General features: G+C 34.5%; 1 protein-coding gene across 4 annotated transcripts in view; it reads right to left on the minus strand.

Annotated features, from left to right (window-relative positions):
• USP33 (ubiquitin specific peptidase 33) overlaps positions 1-16,029 on the minus strand; it is a gene marked incomplete at both ends in the record, with an annotated part of 30,408 nt that overhangs the window by 3,986 nt on the left and 10,393 nt on the right. The window contains 14 exons of one of the 4 annotated variants that reach the window (XM_079535982.1): positions 484-592; positions 3,089-3,170; positions 4,378-4,547; positions 5,779-5,905; positions 7,047-7,227; positions 7,939-7,984; positions 8,814-8,847; positions 9,395-9,465; positions 9,601-9,773; positions 11,003-11,115; positions 11,919-12,059; positions 12,468-12,885; positions 14,708-14,786; positions 15,485-15,598. In XM_079535982.1, the coding sequence (XP_079392108.1) occupies positions 484-592; positions 3,089-3,170; positions 4,378-4,547; positions 5,779-5,905; positions 7,047-7,227; positions 7,939-7,984; positions 8,814-8,847; positions 9,395-9,465; positions 9,601-9,773; positions 11,003-11,115; positions 11,919-12,059; positions 12,468-12,885; positions 14,708-14,786; positions 15,485-15,598 (1,858 nt within the window). Of the gene's footprint in view, positions 1-483; positions 593-3,088; positions 3,171-4,377; positions 4,548-5,778; positions 5,906-7,046; positions 7,228-7,938; positions 7,985-8,813; positions 8,848-9,394; positions 9,490-9,600; positions 9,774-11,002; positions 11,116-11,918; positions 12,060-12,467; positions 12,886-14,707; positions 14,787-15,484; positions 15,599-16,029 lie in introns of all 4 variants that reach the window. The other 3 variants (XM_079535981.1, XM_079535984.1, XM_079535983.1) reach the window with 3 other exon arrangements.

Genomic DNA, 16,029 nt, shown 5'->3' on the forward strand with positions numbered 1-16,029 from the left:
TAAGTTCCTCTTGCAAGGCAACATCACAGAAGACAGCTACAGACAAAGTCGCAGACTTAATTGCATCAGTGGAAAAAAAAATGTTTCTTAGCAAAAAATTATTTCTTGGAGCCTCAAATTTCTTACAATTTTTTTTTTTTCTTTAAGAAACTACAGATCATTTTCTTGCACAGGACAGATCACTGGCAGCATATGAAGGAAAGTAGCTTTTGTGGCTGCACTCAGTATACATGCTATTGAGAAAATGTTTTGTGTTTCTTAAATTGCCTTTTTTTATTGAAGTGTATTTCTGCATAATCAATTGTGTGGGGTAGCATAAGAACATTGTTATTAAGAAAGGAAAGGATTCTGCACACAAATTTAGTAAAGTCCACTTGTTACAGAAACTGCCTATGAAATTTTGATAACTCCTTGTGTCAAGTGATGAATATCAGGCGATGCTGAAAAGTGGAAAGAATAAGAATTGTTTTGTTTTGTTTTTACCCGAATAAACATCTCCAACTCATTTTTCCTTCTTTTTTCAAGTCTTTCAGACTCTATTTGGCAAGTATGACAAACATACAGATGGTTAACAGCTGGTCCTCCTCCATACCTGCAACAGTAAGTAGTGACAGTAAAAATAAATTAATTACAGAAAACCACCGAACAAGAAAACAACATTAACATTGGGGAAACCATTATATAAAAAGGATCATGTGGACATCACAAACATCAGCTTCTTACAACATGTGTATCAGACTTCAAATACGCCAGTGATGCTATAGTTGTCATGATTTATCTTCTTAGTACTATTGTGTACTTAATCCTAAGACATAATCTTATTCCAATTTTTTACTACCTAAGGCCAGTTAAATCATCTCAAGATCTTGGCATATCATATATTTCAAAAGGCATTACTTGGAAAAAACATGTTGGTGAGCAGGTATTCTGTTTTATACATATACACAAACTATGTGTGATTTCATTAAGAACCTCTAGGACTGCTTATGGACATAGTCCTTTTCTCTTTTCCAAGACAAACTCTTCATCAGTTCTGCTACACAGAAGCACAGAATATATAAATGTATGTATATATGCACCACGCAGCTTTAGGAACACGGGCAGCATTGGCTGGTCTGGAAACTACAAGTCTGATGAAGAAAATACCCATGAATGTCTAGCAGCATTAAGAGATGCATTTCTTCAGCGCAAAGGTTACATTGAAAAACTTGTCGAGATAAGAATATTTCATGTTAACCATCTTACTTGACTTTTTTTGTCAGTCATACTCTCTTCTCACTGTGCTTCTCTTAAAAACTTTAGATTCTATTTCAAAAAAACCCCTTACATTACATAAAATAGCACTCTGCGTGAAGTATTTCACAAAATATGAGTATTTTTTGAGTTTAAACATAACTTAATTTAGAAGTTCTAAACATACCTTTCCTCCAACCTCCACACACCTTTTGATCTACAGTTCAACAATCAATAAAAATAATCTGGAATGCTATTTTTCTTACATACAAGAACCTTGTATCTTAACTGAACACTAAAGCATTAATTGAGTCCAACAGCACTTGTATATAAAATCGTATACGAATTGTTCTCTTAAGCCCACTAAATAATCTTAACTCAATAAAGATATATTTCTTAGTAAGTCATTCAATAAAACTTTCACCTACCGCTTAGATTGCATCTCTGGAGACAATGCTGAGTTCAGATTGAAGTCTTAAGTCTTGTGGGTAAGTCCACAAATCTTAACTGAAATATGTCCAGTATAGATCATACTATTTCATGTTGAAGCAATTCTGTTTCCAAAGATTTTGTAACCGAACAAAAGTATTGCCAGATGAGTAGCAAAATAAATGTGCCTGGGCTTGTACTGATTGGCATCTTGTATGAAAGCCTCAGTAAAAGTCAGCTTTCATCATGTTTATTTTCTTCACACTGAATTCTTCTTACCCACTGTGGCCATGGCACACTCTCTTCTATAATTTCCATATAACAATATGACAAAAAGCAAAATATAGTTTCTTCAGAGCTATTCTGTATTGAAGAGTACATGTGCTAGTCAGGAGACCAGACAAAAAGGATGAATTATTTTTGCTAAATATTTATGTCTTTTCTCTACCTACTAGGTTACTCACAAAATCTTGGGTACCTTGCTGTCTTTGAGACCTTTCTATCAAATAGTTTAAGTTCGACATCAGAGTTTACCAAGAAAACTCTCAAACTGTCAGTTAGTTGGAAAAAAAATTCAGTAGTCTAGAAAAGTGGAAGCAAGCTGAAGAAAATACTGTTTCTGTTTTTCCACTTGCGGTTACCAAAACACAAACAAACAGAACTTCACCTAGAGTGCTTACACAGTCAGAAATTAACAACCAAGTTTACTTAGTGCAGGTGCAATACAGAGGCCTGTACTGCAGGTTATTAGCAAAACTCTTCTACAGTTTTCTATTACATTAAAAGGATATGTATCTTAAGAACCCCTCATTTATAAGCAAGCACTTACACCTGACCTAGATGAAAAAGCATGGAGTATTAATATGGAATGTTTATATCCAAGTTGTTTTGAAACAGTGCTGGCAGCTGAAGCTATACATTCAAAGCCAGCATAAAATAAAAGTTGTTTCCAGCCAATAAGAGAACAGGAAGCTGATACAGAGAGTTCTTTCAGAATACCTCTTGAAAGCATACTTCTTCTGACCTACTTTGAATCATTTTGCACATACCATACATGTTTATTGGTTTAATGCTCAAGCATTATCCCAGTACCACTCCACTCTATGTTGGCTTCTAGAATTACCTCGCACAAGCAAATTATATAAACTGGCAGTCTGCCATCCCTTCACTTAGCTTTGTGCTTAGAGTACGTGTGTTTTTCTGAGTCACTAACTCTAGAAGTCTCTTTGTCCTACATGGAACATATTCGCTCTTAAACTAAGACTGCATCTCTGAAGAATACATTTTGACTAAAGCGACACTGATGAGCCCACAAGTTTCTCTGAGATACTAATTGCACTAAATGTAGAACTTTTACCTTGCTGTTGGGCATGTATTTTCTCTCAAGCTGTATCACTGATCTTTTCAGTTGTACTGCAAAACTTACCTGCTATACAGATTGTCCCATATATTTTGAGGAAGCATTACAACCAGGTCTTCTATGAAGCTAGCTTTGTGGGGAGGAACGCCTGCAGAAGCAGAAAAGAAAGACAATTTTTACAAATTCCATATTAAGACATTTTGGGAGAGAGTTTACAGTACAGCCTACTTAATACCTGCTTTCAATAAATTCAAAGAAATCAAAGAAATGGTGTGAAAAAAGTTTTATCGTACTGAAACACATGACTGTATTCAGTAAGACCACTCTAACTGCAGGTTTTTATGAGGTTAAAAAGTTTATAAAAGAAGCAGAAGCAAACAACAGGAGAAATTAAAGGGCTAGAATCCTTTTTAAAACACTGATTGCAAAATGCTTCTTAAGGTACACAGTTAAATTACTGTCTATGCAAGTAAACAAGTTACATAAGTGTCTTCTCAAAATTTACTTGCTATAGGCATTTTTTTAATTACATCAAACAACACAAATTCTTGAAAGCATTGAAATGCTGAGGGAGGAAAAAAATAGAGGGGCTTGCAGAATCAGAAACGTTGAGCTGAAGTCTATGGTTAGCAGCGACAGGATTCTTTGATTAGGGGAAAATCTAGTAGCTGTAGCACTAGTACAAGTCATCTGCTGTAACCACGCAGAAGGAAAAGCACAGCCACAATGGCTCCCATATATACACACTATGAATGGCTAGAGGGGCACAATATCCCTACGTTAAAAGTTTGGTTCAGCAGCAGGTGAAGCATCTCTGAATGCTATTCTAATATAGGTGCATTTTATGTTAGAGAATAGCTATAACAATGATATAGGTTTTGTCGTAATATTTAATTTTTATTAGCATTTAGCAAACAAAGTAAGGTTTTTATGCTCCCATACAAAATATAACATCTACTACTTTACTTACAACACTTCTATCTACTGGACACTCTCCAACAGATCAATTTAAAACCTTCCCGTTCTTTCTAGCACATAGCTAAGGAATATATTGGCAGACCTAAGCACTGTGGATGATGACAAAATGACAAGATTTTTAAAATGGGAATATAACTGTTTATTAAAAAAAAAAAAAAAGCAGATAAGGTACTTTGTTCCTCTCTAAGAGGAACAAGAAAGCTTACCTACAAAATGCTTAAATAAAAATAAAACGTGGAGAGAAAAAAAATAGGAGGACTTCATACAAGATGAAGCTTGATGATTCTTGAGGTCCCTCCCAACCCAAGCCATTCTATGATAATTTACTTAATTAAAACAAGCCTACATCCCTATATGGCTACAAGTCGATGTCTCACCTCCATGCATACAAAGGAAGTCATTATTTGAAATTGGTCCTGGCTCTGCAAAAGTCTTGAATTTATTTAACCACTGTCTTGAAATATAGAATTGCAGAAGACTTGGTTCCATCATATTCAGTAGACTTGATATTCTCCGTCTCTCTCGCTGAGCTTCTTCATTACTCTTCCTATTGCAGAAATAATAACCATTACATAAAGATACATTCTTGTGTAAAGTGCAGACAGTTTACTTCGTGGATAAAGAAAACAGTCTTTCAAGTGAATTACCAGGACTACAGATGTACATCAAGCTTTCACTGGTGTGATGTAGTTTACTTAACTTAAAAAATCTCTCATACTTCTCCTGTGTAGCTAAAGCCACCACCAAAATGCATTGCAAAGAACTTAGAGGGTCACATTACAGAATTACATGCCACAAGTACTTTCCAGATGTAATTTAAAAACGTATACATACTGCCAACAAGCTTTTTAGATATTCTTTCAGCACTTTTCTATTTTGAATGCGTGGCAGCATTTTGTGGCTTCATTCTTTTTTAAAACCAAACTTTAAGAACAGTGTTCTTTCATTCTTTTATTTTAATGCATTTGCCCACAATTGAGTTCAGTGTTCTCTCTTGGCAATGCAACACGACTTCTACACTCCTTTAGGAAGACCTTTGAGTCAGACTCAAAGACATAGCTCAGATGGTGGCAGGCATGCATGATCCCAGTAGAAACATTATCAGAACACATCTTATTTCTTCTGCAACTGACACAAGCTTTTTTGCAGTCAACTTTCCAGGGAAATTTCATGCTAATAACTCAATTTTCAAATTCTAAATTTCTGGTAAGTTGCTTTTATTAGCTTAAGTACAAGAATTCTCTAGAATGAACATGATAATAACATGACTTCTTGCCTTTCATTTTGACTTTCAGGAAAATACTAGTCTATAAAATTCCCCGAAATTAAATTACAACACAGTAAAATCCCTGTTGTTCCATATCCCATCTGCTCAAGTTTCCACGATCCCCTTTAGAGCTCTAACATCGGAGTCAGTGTGCTAAATTTCTGACGCAGAACTCTTTTCTGCTAATTGAGAACTACGCAGTTCTTAGAACTAGTAATGAATTACTTAGAGCTCTTTCTAGTCATCTTAATATATATGTTTTTTTAATTTGTACAGATTTAGATTTCATTTTGACTGTGTACGTGTTTTAGCAGTCATAGACCAAGTGTTAAGGTCATAACTGAACAATTATGTTTCTCTCCAATACAGGCTTTTCTGATAGGTCTAATTCTTCTCTAGTAATTCTTGGAGAGCAGCTAATTTCTGAAAGCTGAATGAGAAGACTTGATTGCTTAAAAAATTCTTTACACGCTTGACTAATACTTATATCATCGTACTTTTAATTTCTTACCTGTAGAAGAGCACATAGGCTTCTGCATTTTGCACTGTGGATTCTGAAACCTCTGTGACACTTTGGTCATCAAATTCATACCACAAATTATTTAAATTGTTTCGACAATAAGCTATATAATGTCCACCTAGAGCATTAGAACCAAGAGTTACTAGTTAGTGTGCAAAGCTGCCATTTTTCTTCATTTTCATGCAAAGCAGATTAAGTACAAAAAAGGCCAGTCTTTTGAATCAGAGAAATACCAACTTGCTGGCAAGTCAGGACCTGAATATTACATTTTCTCAAGTTTAAGATCAGTCTTCCTTTCTTCCTGCTGCATTTCTATCAGCCAGCAGAAAGTCAGACAATGTTTTCAGCATACTGAAGCAACAGAGACTCTTACTTGAACTCTTCAAGCAACGTCATCTAGCATATTCTTAAGTCACAACACTCAAATCAGAATGGGGCTGTCAAACAATTCCACAATGATCTCTTTATATCTCATACTTTTTAATAGAAATTAGCACAGATGTGTAACTGCTATCTGCTACCAAGACAATGCATTATTTTGAATACTATTCATAATACATTTTAAATTATAATTTTAAAATACATATCCCAATAATTAAGTATCAACTAAACTGATTAATGGAAGTATCCTTCACCAAGCTCCAAATAGTAACCCAGAAAGAATAGTGGCAAAGCAACATCATTACAAAATGAATACCTCAAGTTTGGGGAAAAGAAGGGATTAGGCAACTTTTATAAAAACCTATGAAGTTTAAGGCTTCCAGCTTTAAACCTTCCTTTCTCCGATTTTCTGTTATCTTAAAAACACGGAAAGTGCTAAGGCAGAAATGAACCCAACAGAAAGCATTAAGAAGTTAATGCTACTCTCATCACAGTCCATTCCCTATTATGGGGTGAACTGACAGAAATCATCCAAAAGAATGGTTATCTTAGTTCTGCTTTGGAAATTTCATTTCAAATAAAGTAAGGTATACAAAGCATCAAAATCTCTAGACAAACAACAGTTAATGTAGAACAGCTAGCCAACTAACTGCTGGGATTCATCGTTATTTGTACTGTTCACTGACAATGGTATATATAGTTTTATATGTAGTATTTCAGAAACTTGTTCTTTTTTCTTTTTTTTTGTACTACAGAACTTAACTCCAACATTAAACTTAACCACTCTCAACTATTCAACTCTTCAGTACATAAACATTATTTTTAAACAAAAGTGCTGATGTAAATAATAAATGCAAAACATTTAACCTTCTACTTACTGCTGGCAGTTCCATGATGGCAGATGACAGATAGGAGATCATAAGTCACTATCTGAGCTGGACTGTCCTTCGCAAGGAAAGGTTGAAGATCAAGGCCTTCCAATGGAAAGGACACATGGGTTCCAATTTTTGTGGAAAACATAAGTTCATGCCTAAATCTTTTGAGATGAATGCACAGTATCTGTAAGAAGGATCAACAGAATCGCTCACTCACTGCTGTTTGATTTTTAACAACAATAATTTAACATGCCATCTTTGTTTTATCGTCCCAAAAGGATCCCTTTTCTCTGTGGTCTAAGAAAATTATCTCAAGATCCGCATTCCACAAATACGTTATTTTAATCAACTGAAGCTCAAGAAATTTCAAAGGAATTTGTAATTTTATTAAAGACTTATTTTACTATCAGTATAATGAGACAGTCCTGAACTGATACTTACGCTGATGCAGCAGTAAAGACATACCTTTTCCTTAATGGACATATTTTCAATTTCACCATGAGAGATGTTAATTCTTGATTATTGCAGACATTGACTCATGTTTTTAGGTATAAGATTGGATTACTTTTAGTACAAAAAAATTACAAGTATGACTTATTGAAGAAGACTTCTACAGCATAAGTTAAATAGCACAGCTAGAACAGATCAGAGTATTAAGTTCTGCAGGCTGACAACAACAGAGGAAAAAAACCCAACACATCCTGCGAATTTATTTGTTTTATGCACCAGGTTCACATTCTTTCACTTCTTAAAAAAAAAAAAGAAAAAAGCCAACACGAAGATACGCTTTTATCACGTCACATTATAAACACAATTTTCCATATGCAACTCATCACTCTTACCACATTATTAATCAAGCAGAAAAAGTGTTTTAAAGTCTAAGTAGTAACAGTACCTCAGGAAATTTTTGCACTTTGCAGAATTTCACTCCATTTCTTAACCTAGGGAAAGAAAAGATTAATCCACACTTAGTTCTGAGGTTTTTTTGTGCGTGTGTATTAGATCAGCAAAAGACACAATGAAAATTAAGCTGAACATTAGTAAGACAAAATATTTCTAGAGTGTAGGCTAGAAATGAAATAGCCAAAACGATATAAACAACAATGCTTCAGAAGAAAAGGACAATCTATACTGATGAAAAATTCATAGCAGTAACTACAAATAGCCAAATTCTATCTAAGAGCTTGTCTTAGCATAAGGAAAAGAACTTCAAGCTTCAGCAAAAGGAAAAAAAAAAGAAATATACTAAGTTTATTTTTATAAACAGGTTATCTACAGCAGACCACCAGTTACACAGCAAGGAATAGTGCTCCTTTTCCATACAGGGCTCGGAGCAGCCTTCGGATCACTTAAAGTTCATGTGTCTATTTCCATCAATATAGGATATATAGATATTCATTTATTATCACACACACACTGAAGAGACCTACTGCATCTCAATGCAAGCTTGGCAGTAATACAGAGCTAAAAGCTTTTTATTTTATCAGGCAAAAAAAAAAAAAAAAAAAAAAAATCAGACTGGTCATTAGATTGGTCTAGAATCATAACAAAGAAAAATGAATTTACCACACTGGTTTGCAACATAGTACAGTGAATTGCTGCTTCCCAGCTACAGCACCCCTTGTAGTACTAAACTTCTGGCAGAACAAAATAATATAAAAAGATAAGAAGTGCTGTAACATAACCAAAGAAAATAAATTTATTTTGATTAACAAAAGCAATAAAGCACTCAAATTAAAACAAGTTAAACAGAGATAAAAGCTAGCTTACTTTTTACACCTTCCACAGCTGTACATGTTATCACCTGCAAACATCAGATAGTAGAAAAAAAGCCATTACTCTCTAGATCCAAATGTCTATCCCTCAAGTGCAAACATCAGACATATAAAAGCTTCAAGAGAATTTGTCTTTACTGCTGTAAGAGTGTTGACACATCAATTAAATAGAAAGGTTCTACATTTTATGCTTTTAACTATAAAGCAACACAGCATACACTGTTTGAAGAGATGATGCTATATTATTTAAAAGGAAAAGAATTTGCCCAGACCAAACTAAGGTTATAAGAATGACAACATAGTGTTTTTTGAAATACTGACAAACTTTCAGTTGCTATCACTTAATCAGAGCAAATTGAGATTCACTTGACATTTCAAAAGCAGCCTTTAAGCTCCTGCCTAAATATTCCAATGACTGAGAAGCTTACCTTGACCGCATCAGAGAAAGGCATGACTTCATTAGAGTTTAATAGGTAGCCTTTGCTTAATTTGATAAAGCAAAGAACATACGAATCTTTTTTATTTTAAATCATGACTGGAGAAAAAAGCAGCATGTTCATGTAATTAACCTCTTACCCTTCAGCTCATCTCTGGCGAAAAAGGCAGCAAGACAATCTTGTAAGGTTACAACTGGACCCCAAAACCAGCTAGGAACACATGAGACAACAAACCTGAAACATCATTGACAGAAAAGAAAGAAAACCAACAAATGTTCTGCTGGAAGAGCAGAAACAGGGATTTCAAAATAAATAAATAAATAAAACAAAGTAAAAATCATTTACCTTTTGAAATATTCCATAAAAAAAGCTATCCAGCCCTGGGGGGCATACGCTTCTCCACACGACCCTGTTTTGACTAGAGATGTCTGATGACTTGCAGAATGGAGTTTAGCAAGATCTTCCTTACCTGGAATTGGCAAGGACAGATCCTGAAAAGTCTCCAAGGTTACAGACAACTAAAGGAAAAAACAAATGGAATAAAACAGAGTTAAGATTTAACAGAAACAGCAATTACATTCCATAAAAGATTATCAGTAACTAAATCATTGTATAGACGCAGATTACTCTTGGTGACAAGTTAACCACTTAAAGGAGGAGTTCATTTAAAAAAAAAAAAAAAAAAAGTAGAAAAATAGCATTCTGGATTTAACAAGTATATGGTCACAGACTAAAAGCATCAGCTATACACAAACAATACTTTGTTGTCGAATTTGCTCAACCCAAAGTCTCAGTATTATTAGTTCAAAAACAAGAGGAGTCTTAAGGACATGAAGCTGCATTAGTGAGGTTTAAACAAAACATTCATAGAATATCCTGAGCTGGAATGGAAACAGAAGGATCAGAATCCAACTTGTAGCTACATACAGGACCACCAAAAATTTAAAAAATCTTATTTCTGAGAGTATTGCCCAAATGATTCTTGACCACTAGCAGCTGCTTGGTGCTGCCATCATGGCCCTGGGGATCCTGTTCCAGTGTTTGAGAAACTTGTCTTCAGTGCAAAGATTTGGAAATCCACTACTACTTTGCTACTACTTTGAAACTAAATGAGCCCACTATACTTTTTTTTTTATAATTATTTTTAAGTGATCATCTGTGGTGTTCCAAATAATTTTATAAGCAAATAATGCAAGAAAATCAGCTGTTCTAATACACATCTGCAGCAGAAGACAACTGCAGAAAGCAGTTAGTGGCCCATGTTACATGTAAATGTCTTTACTTAGATTTTACCACAGACAAATTTTTTCAGCCTCAATCTGTCAGTAAGACTTAAAGCAACATGACTGAACTACTGCCTTCTACTTTTATTTTAATCATGATATGCTTGTGAAGTTACCACAGCAAGTATGACTATTAGCATATTCAGAACTTAATTGGGAACAAATCATATCTAAACAAAGTTGTTAAAGTTCTTCTTTCATCTTTGCTGTAAACCAATTCTCAGAATGTTATTATTTCGCCCTGAGTAAGTTTCCAGTTCAATGGAAGAGAGTTAAACAAAAGGTCCTCGTGGTAGCAGCTATTAGTATTCGAGTAAACAAGCATGAAGAGCTTTATCCTCTGAGGAATGTCTGCCACAAGAGAACAGTTACCAGAAAACAACTGCATCTGTAAAGCCATAGCTATGTGTATTGAAAACAAAACAAAAAACATTAAAGAGATTCCCCCTGCCCTTCTTACTCACCCGATCACAAGTCAAGCACTGTACCGAACTTATTATAGTCCCATCAAATATATCAGAGATAACACTCCTGTACTTCTTGCACTTCTTCCTCTTTGGTGATGATACAGTTGAGACTGTAGAAGAACAGAAATAAAATAAGGAAATTAATGCAAGACCACTGATTCTACTTTCCTCCAACTTTGAACAATTATTTAGGATTAGATTACGGGCAAAGGCCCCATTTCTACTGACTAAATGCTAAATATTAAATAAGTACTAAATACTAGTACTACTTCTGTGTACTAAAATACACAACCAGATTACTGTTACTATCTGACAATCCACATAGGTTCTTCAAGCAGTTAGAATGATTGAATGGTTTGTGTTGGAAAGCAAGTCAAAGATCACAAGCTTCAGTGCCTCTGCCACAGGCAGGAACACCTCTCACTGGACCAGTTTGCCCAAAGCCCCACCCAACCTTGCCTGGAACACATCCAGGGATGTGGCAGCAACAGCTTCTCTGGGTAGCCTGTGACAGTGCCTCACCATAAAGAGTTTCCACCAGTATCTAAATCTCCGTATCTCCACACAACTAATACAGTTTAAAGCTTTTCATCCTCACCATACCACTACAATCCCCAAGAAAGATCCCTCTCCAGCTTTCTCGTAGCCCTCCTTTAGGTACTTGAATGCCACTATAAGATTTCAACAGGGCCCAACAACCCCAACTCTCTCAGCCTCTCTGCACAGACCTCCAGACCTCTGATCAAACTCTACAACCATTATGAGCAATACTGCATTGCTACACAGTAATGTGAAATCAGAGTAAAGTCTTCCAAGTCTGGAAGTCTGCTGAAAACATATAAAAAAACAAAAACTGCAAAATACAGCAGTTCATTGACACAAGGGAAGAAGGGGAAAAAAAAAGGGCTTTTACCTTTTTTGTGGATTGGTGTCGATGAAGAACATGATGTGCATGATTTTGGAGGGCTGCTTGAGAGGCGTGTGTTCATCCCTTCATTTGATGACAGGGTTTGGGCTCCAGATACATCATTCATATGGACATCATTGATGTACTCTGCAATTCAGATTTGCACTATTTCATAAATTCCAGCAAAAGAAGTCCCTGCAGAATGAACTCACACAATAGATATGTAATTTATTTAACCACACTGTCAGGTCACAGGACATTTAGGAATGAAACAATTTCAATTCATACATCTTGAAGTCAAAACAAAAACAAAAAAACCCTCCACTCTGAGTTATCTGAGATCTTATCCAGTACAAATCTTTAGCTTTCCAAGGTAATTCAAATTGAATTCAGGATACGTATACTGAAAAAAATAAATTAAGAAAGTGCACTGCTTACAAACAAATCCAGCCAGCTTACTTGACCTATGTTTCTCTACCATACTCTCCAACTCTCTTCTACTTGTGCAGGTATTCCAGCTAAGAATTTGACTATTACACATTAGTAGTGCATCACCTGATAATCTGCTGTGTATCTGTACTTTGACAGTTCCTTGATTATTTAAAAATTCATTTGCTTCTGTACTATTCGTATCTTTTTCCAAATCTTCCATAGAATTTTCTCTGTTAAGTTTGTTGCTTGATATTTTTTCTTTCTGCCAGTCTTTGGATGTGATCGAGTTGTTCTCATCATCCTGAATTAACATGGCTGTCTCTGCAGGATCCTCCAAGACAGGTTTGAAAACAGCATCATTTTCTATTTTATCACAGGTACCACAGGATTCACATGGCTGAAAGCCTACATCTGACTGGCTCTTGTCTACTTCCATACTCTCTTCAACACTCGTAGTCTGTACATCTTCCACTTCCACAACGGGTTCTTTAAGTTCTTCATGAAGCAAATCCATTAGGCAACGCAAAAATTCTTGTGCATCCTAGGATTTTAAACAAGTGTTACAATATTATTCCATTATATTTGAAAAATATTTATGTTGAATCATAAAAGGATACTGATTAACAAGAACAAAACTGACTGCTGGCCTAAAAAAAATTAAAAGAATAAGGTAAACTCCTTTGGAGTTCTAGCGTTCAAAATAAATTTCATTTCCATGCCACATATTTGCTTCCTATATTCATTTCTTGCACATCTTACAAATTGCCTCCAAAACACTCCAATTGAAAGGAAAACTTATTTCAACAACTTTTAACAAAAGTACTTTCTTAGTTTTTATGTACAATTAATATAATTCAAGTAAATACCAACAGTATTGTCAGGTTCCACCAGGTACCATGGTTGGTTCCAACCATCCCATGGTAATGGAATGTTTTAGGATAGTTTTTTTATGCTGTGCCTTCAGCAAAGTAATTAGTGCCTTGCTTTCACTGGGCAAGGAAGCATTTTATTAAAAGTTTTACAATCTGCTTAGCACATCTTTCCAATTTCATCAAACTGTCAGTAAGAGCTTAATTTTTCTTCTCAAGCCTAGGCAGGATTCCTCAAGGACCATCACTGTTTCCACAAAGAGTTGGCAAGTATTACCACAAGCCTAATTCATGTTTGGAAATGCTACTTTAAAAACCACTAAATCTCAAAAACCTGTGCAATAGCTTGGTTCCTGACAGTAAAGAATATCTAATAAAAGTAACCACAGGAGAAAACTTCTTTTTCCTGGAACTACAGCTGCCTGCATTTTCCCTGTTGTATTTCAAAAGAATCATTTTCATAACAATCATCATTGCCACCAGAGCAATTAGTTATTAAGCTCACAGCTGCTGACCAGAAAACATTCTTTCACTGATTTCTGGTATAAAACACATTTTATTACTTTCTTAAAAATTACAGCATTAGGTATTTTTTTCCACTACCAAAAAAAAACACCTAAATTAAGTTAAAAAAAAAAAAAAAAAAATCAATGCTTACTTGCTGGAAATCCTTTTCCAAGAAAACAAGAATCAAAACATTAAATGCAGATTAACTGATGACCATTCTCCCTTTAGCAAAAAAATCACTGTTTATTGAACTTGTGAGGATGAACAGTAGAAGAGTGCTGGTCAGTTAAGACTGATCTAGCTTTAATTGTTGCCATGAAATCTACTAAAGTAAAGTTGTAATGCGATCCAGGCAGAACCTAAAAATCTCTCTTTAAGTGCTGCTACCCACATGAAAAGATTCTCCTCAGCATTCAAAGCTGCAAGAATTAAGTTTCCCTGTAGATTCCTTTATGTCAGTTACCAAGACTGATTTTCTACTTTTCCAGGAACTCTTAAAAAATAAAGTATATAAATTAAAAAACACTGATATTATTTTTTAAACATTTACTTTAAAACTCCCCACAGCATTTGGACATCAAAATACATTCTAATCCTCTCACCAATACAATACATGATAATTGAAATAGCAAATCTCCTTTGAGTAATAATGTTTTTAATAAAGTACTACAGACAGTATCAATGAAGCAAGATACCATCTGAAGGATCAACTGAAGAATGCCTTTTATTATAAAACAATCCATGCCTGTTAAATAGGTTACCAACTTGCAGTTCCCACAAGGCTACTTGTAAAATACACTGTATTTTTTTAAATTATTAAATGAAAATTCAAATTAAGAAAATATAACTTATAGGTGAATTAATATATAATTTGAATTTGCTTTAAAAAGATATGTATATAAAAAGCATGGTATTTCAAGCTTTAAATTAAAATATAAAAGACAATTTTACAGCTTCGGTGACATAAAACACATAAGAAAGTTTTACCTGTTGAGAGTAGCCTCGAAAAGTTGGATTAACACTTTTAATTCCTTGAAATAAACCAGTTGGAACAACAGATCCAGGCCTAAAAAAAAGTTTAAATTCCATAAATACCCATTTTTTAAAGCCTGCATTCAGGTAGAATTTTCCAAATTTACTGGGATAATAACTTAATCTGCAACTGAACTATGATATGTACAACATCAATAATGCTAATCTTAACTACACACAAATTTAGTTCAAAATTAACTATACAAAAAGAAAACTGACAAAAACTGTAGCAGGCCTTTTATACTACATTTCTTATAAGAGAATCAGACAATGGATCACACGTAGTCTTGACACTATGGACAATTATTTCTTTAATGTTCTATGCATACCTGTATTTTCTTAGATGAAGATAACAGAAATTACCACATAAGGAGTTCAAAGCAATTGATATTTGATACAGATTTAAGAACAGAGAAATAATAAATTTCTTAGATGCATTTCAGACAGATGTAAACTATTATTAAAAGTTCAATGCCACTTTTTCATAGAACTTATTGCTTATTTCTTGTCATGTCTTCCTCACTGCAAATTACATCAATTTTTATCCTGTCATTGGTAGATATTGATAACTGCCTGTAAGAATGGTAGAAATCATGCAAGATAGAGTTCTTTACTTTAGGAGAGTAATTCTGTGATATCTACAAAATAAAAGTTAGACACGTAGGACAGATTAATCTGTCCTTTACGACTCCAGAATTTATTTATAATCATTTTATCAAAGTGTTGCAATACCTGTTTTTGTGCCAGAGTTCTGTCATCAGCTTGAGGTAACTTTTACAAATTGCTGGTTTTTTATCTGTTCGGGCTAAGCCTCCACAGTCAAGAAAGAAATGTGTCAAAGGTGGACTGATTTAAAAAGATAAGATTTTTTTAGCGTTACATTAAAATAGAAGAGTAAATCCACATTTCATAAAAGACTATTAAAAGAAGAACAATATTACTATGTAATTGAACAATTCAATACCCTACATTCTTAAATGCTTCACCAAAACATTTCCTAATAGCACAAGTTCAGAAATACAGCAACACTGCCCTCCCAGTGCATTCCGACATTTATTGAAGCACCAGAATTTACCATCAAGATTCAAATACAAGGCAACATTTGCTAGCAATGACAAATACATATGTACCACTGCAACAGTAATTACAGAATAGCTTGGGCTGGAAAGGATTTTAGTGATCATCTAGATCAAACATCCTCCTTATCTGGGCAACCTCTTCCAGTGCCTCACCATCCTCCGAGTAAAGAATTTCCTTCTAAAATCTGACTTAAGGCT

The sequence above is a fragment of the Tetrao urogallus genome (genome assembly GCF_951394365.1).
Source record: "Tetrao urogallus genome assembly, chromosome: 5".
Classification (NCBI taxonomy): Eukaryota; Metazoa; Chordata; class Aves; order Galliformes; family Phasianidae; genus Tetrao; species Tetrao urogallus.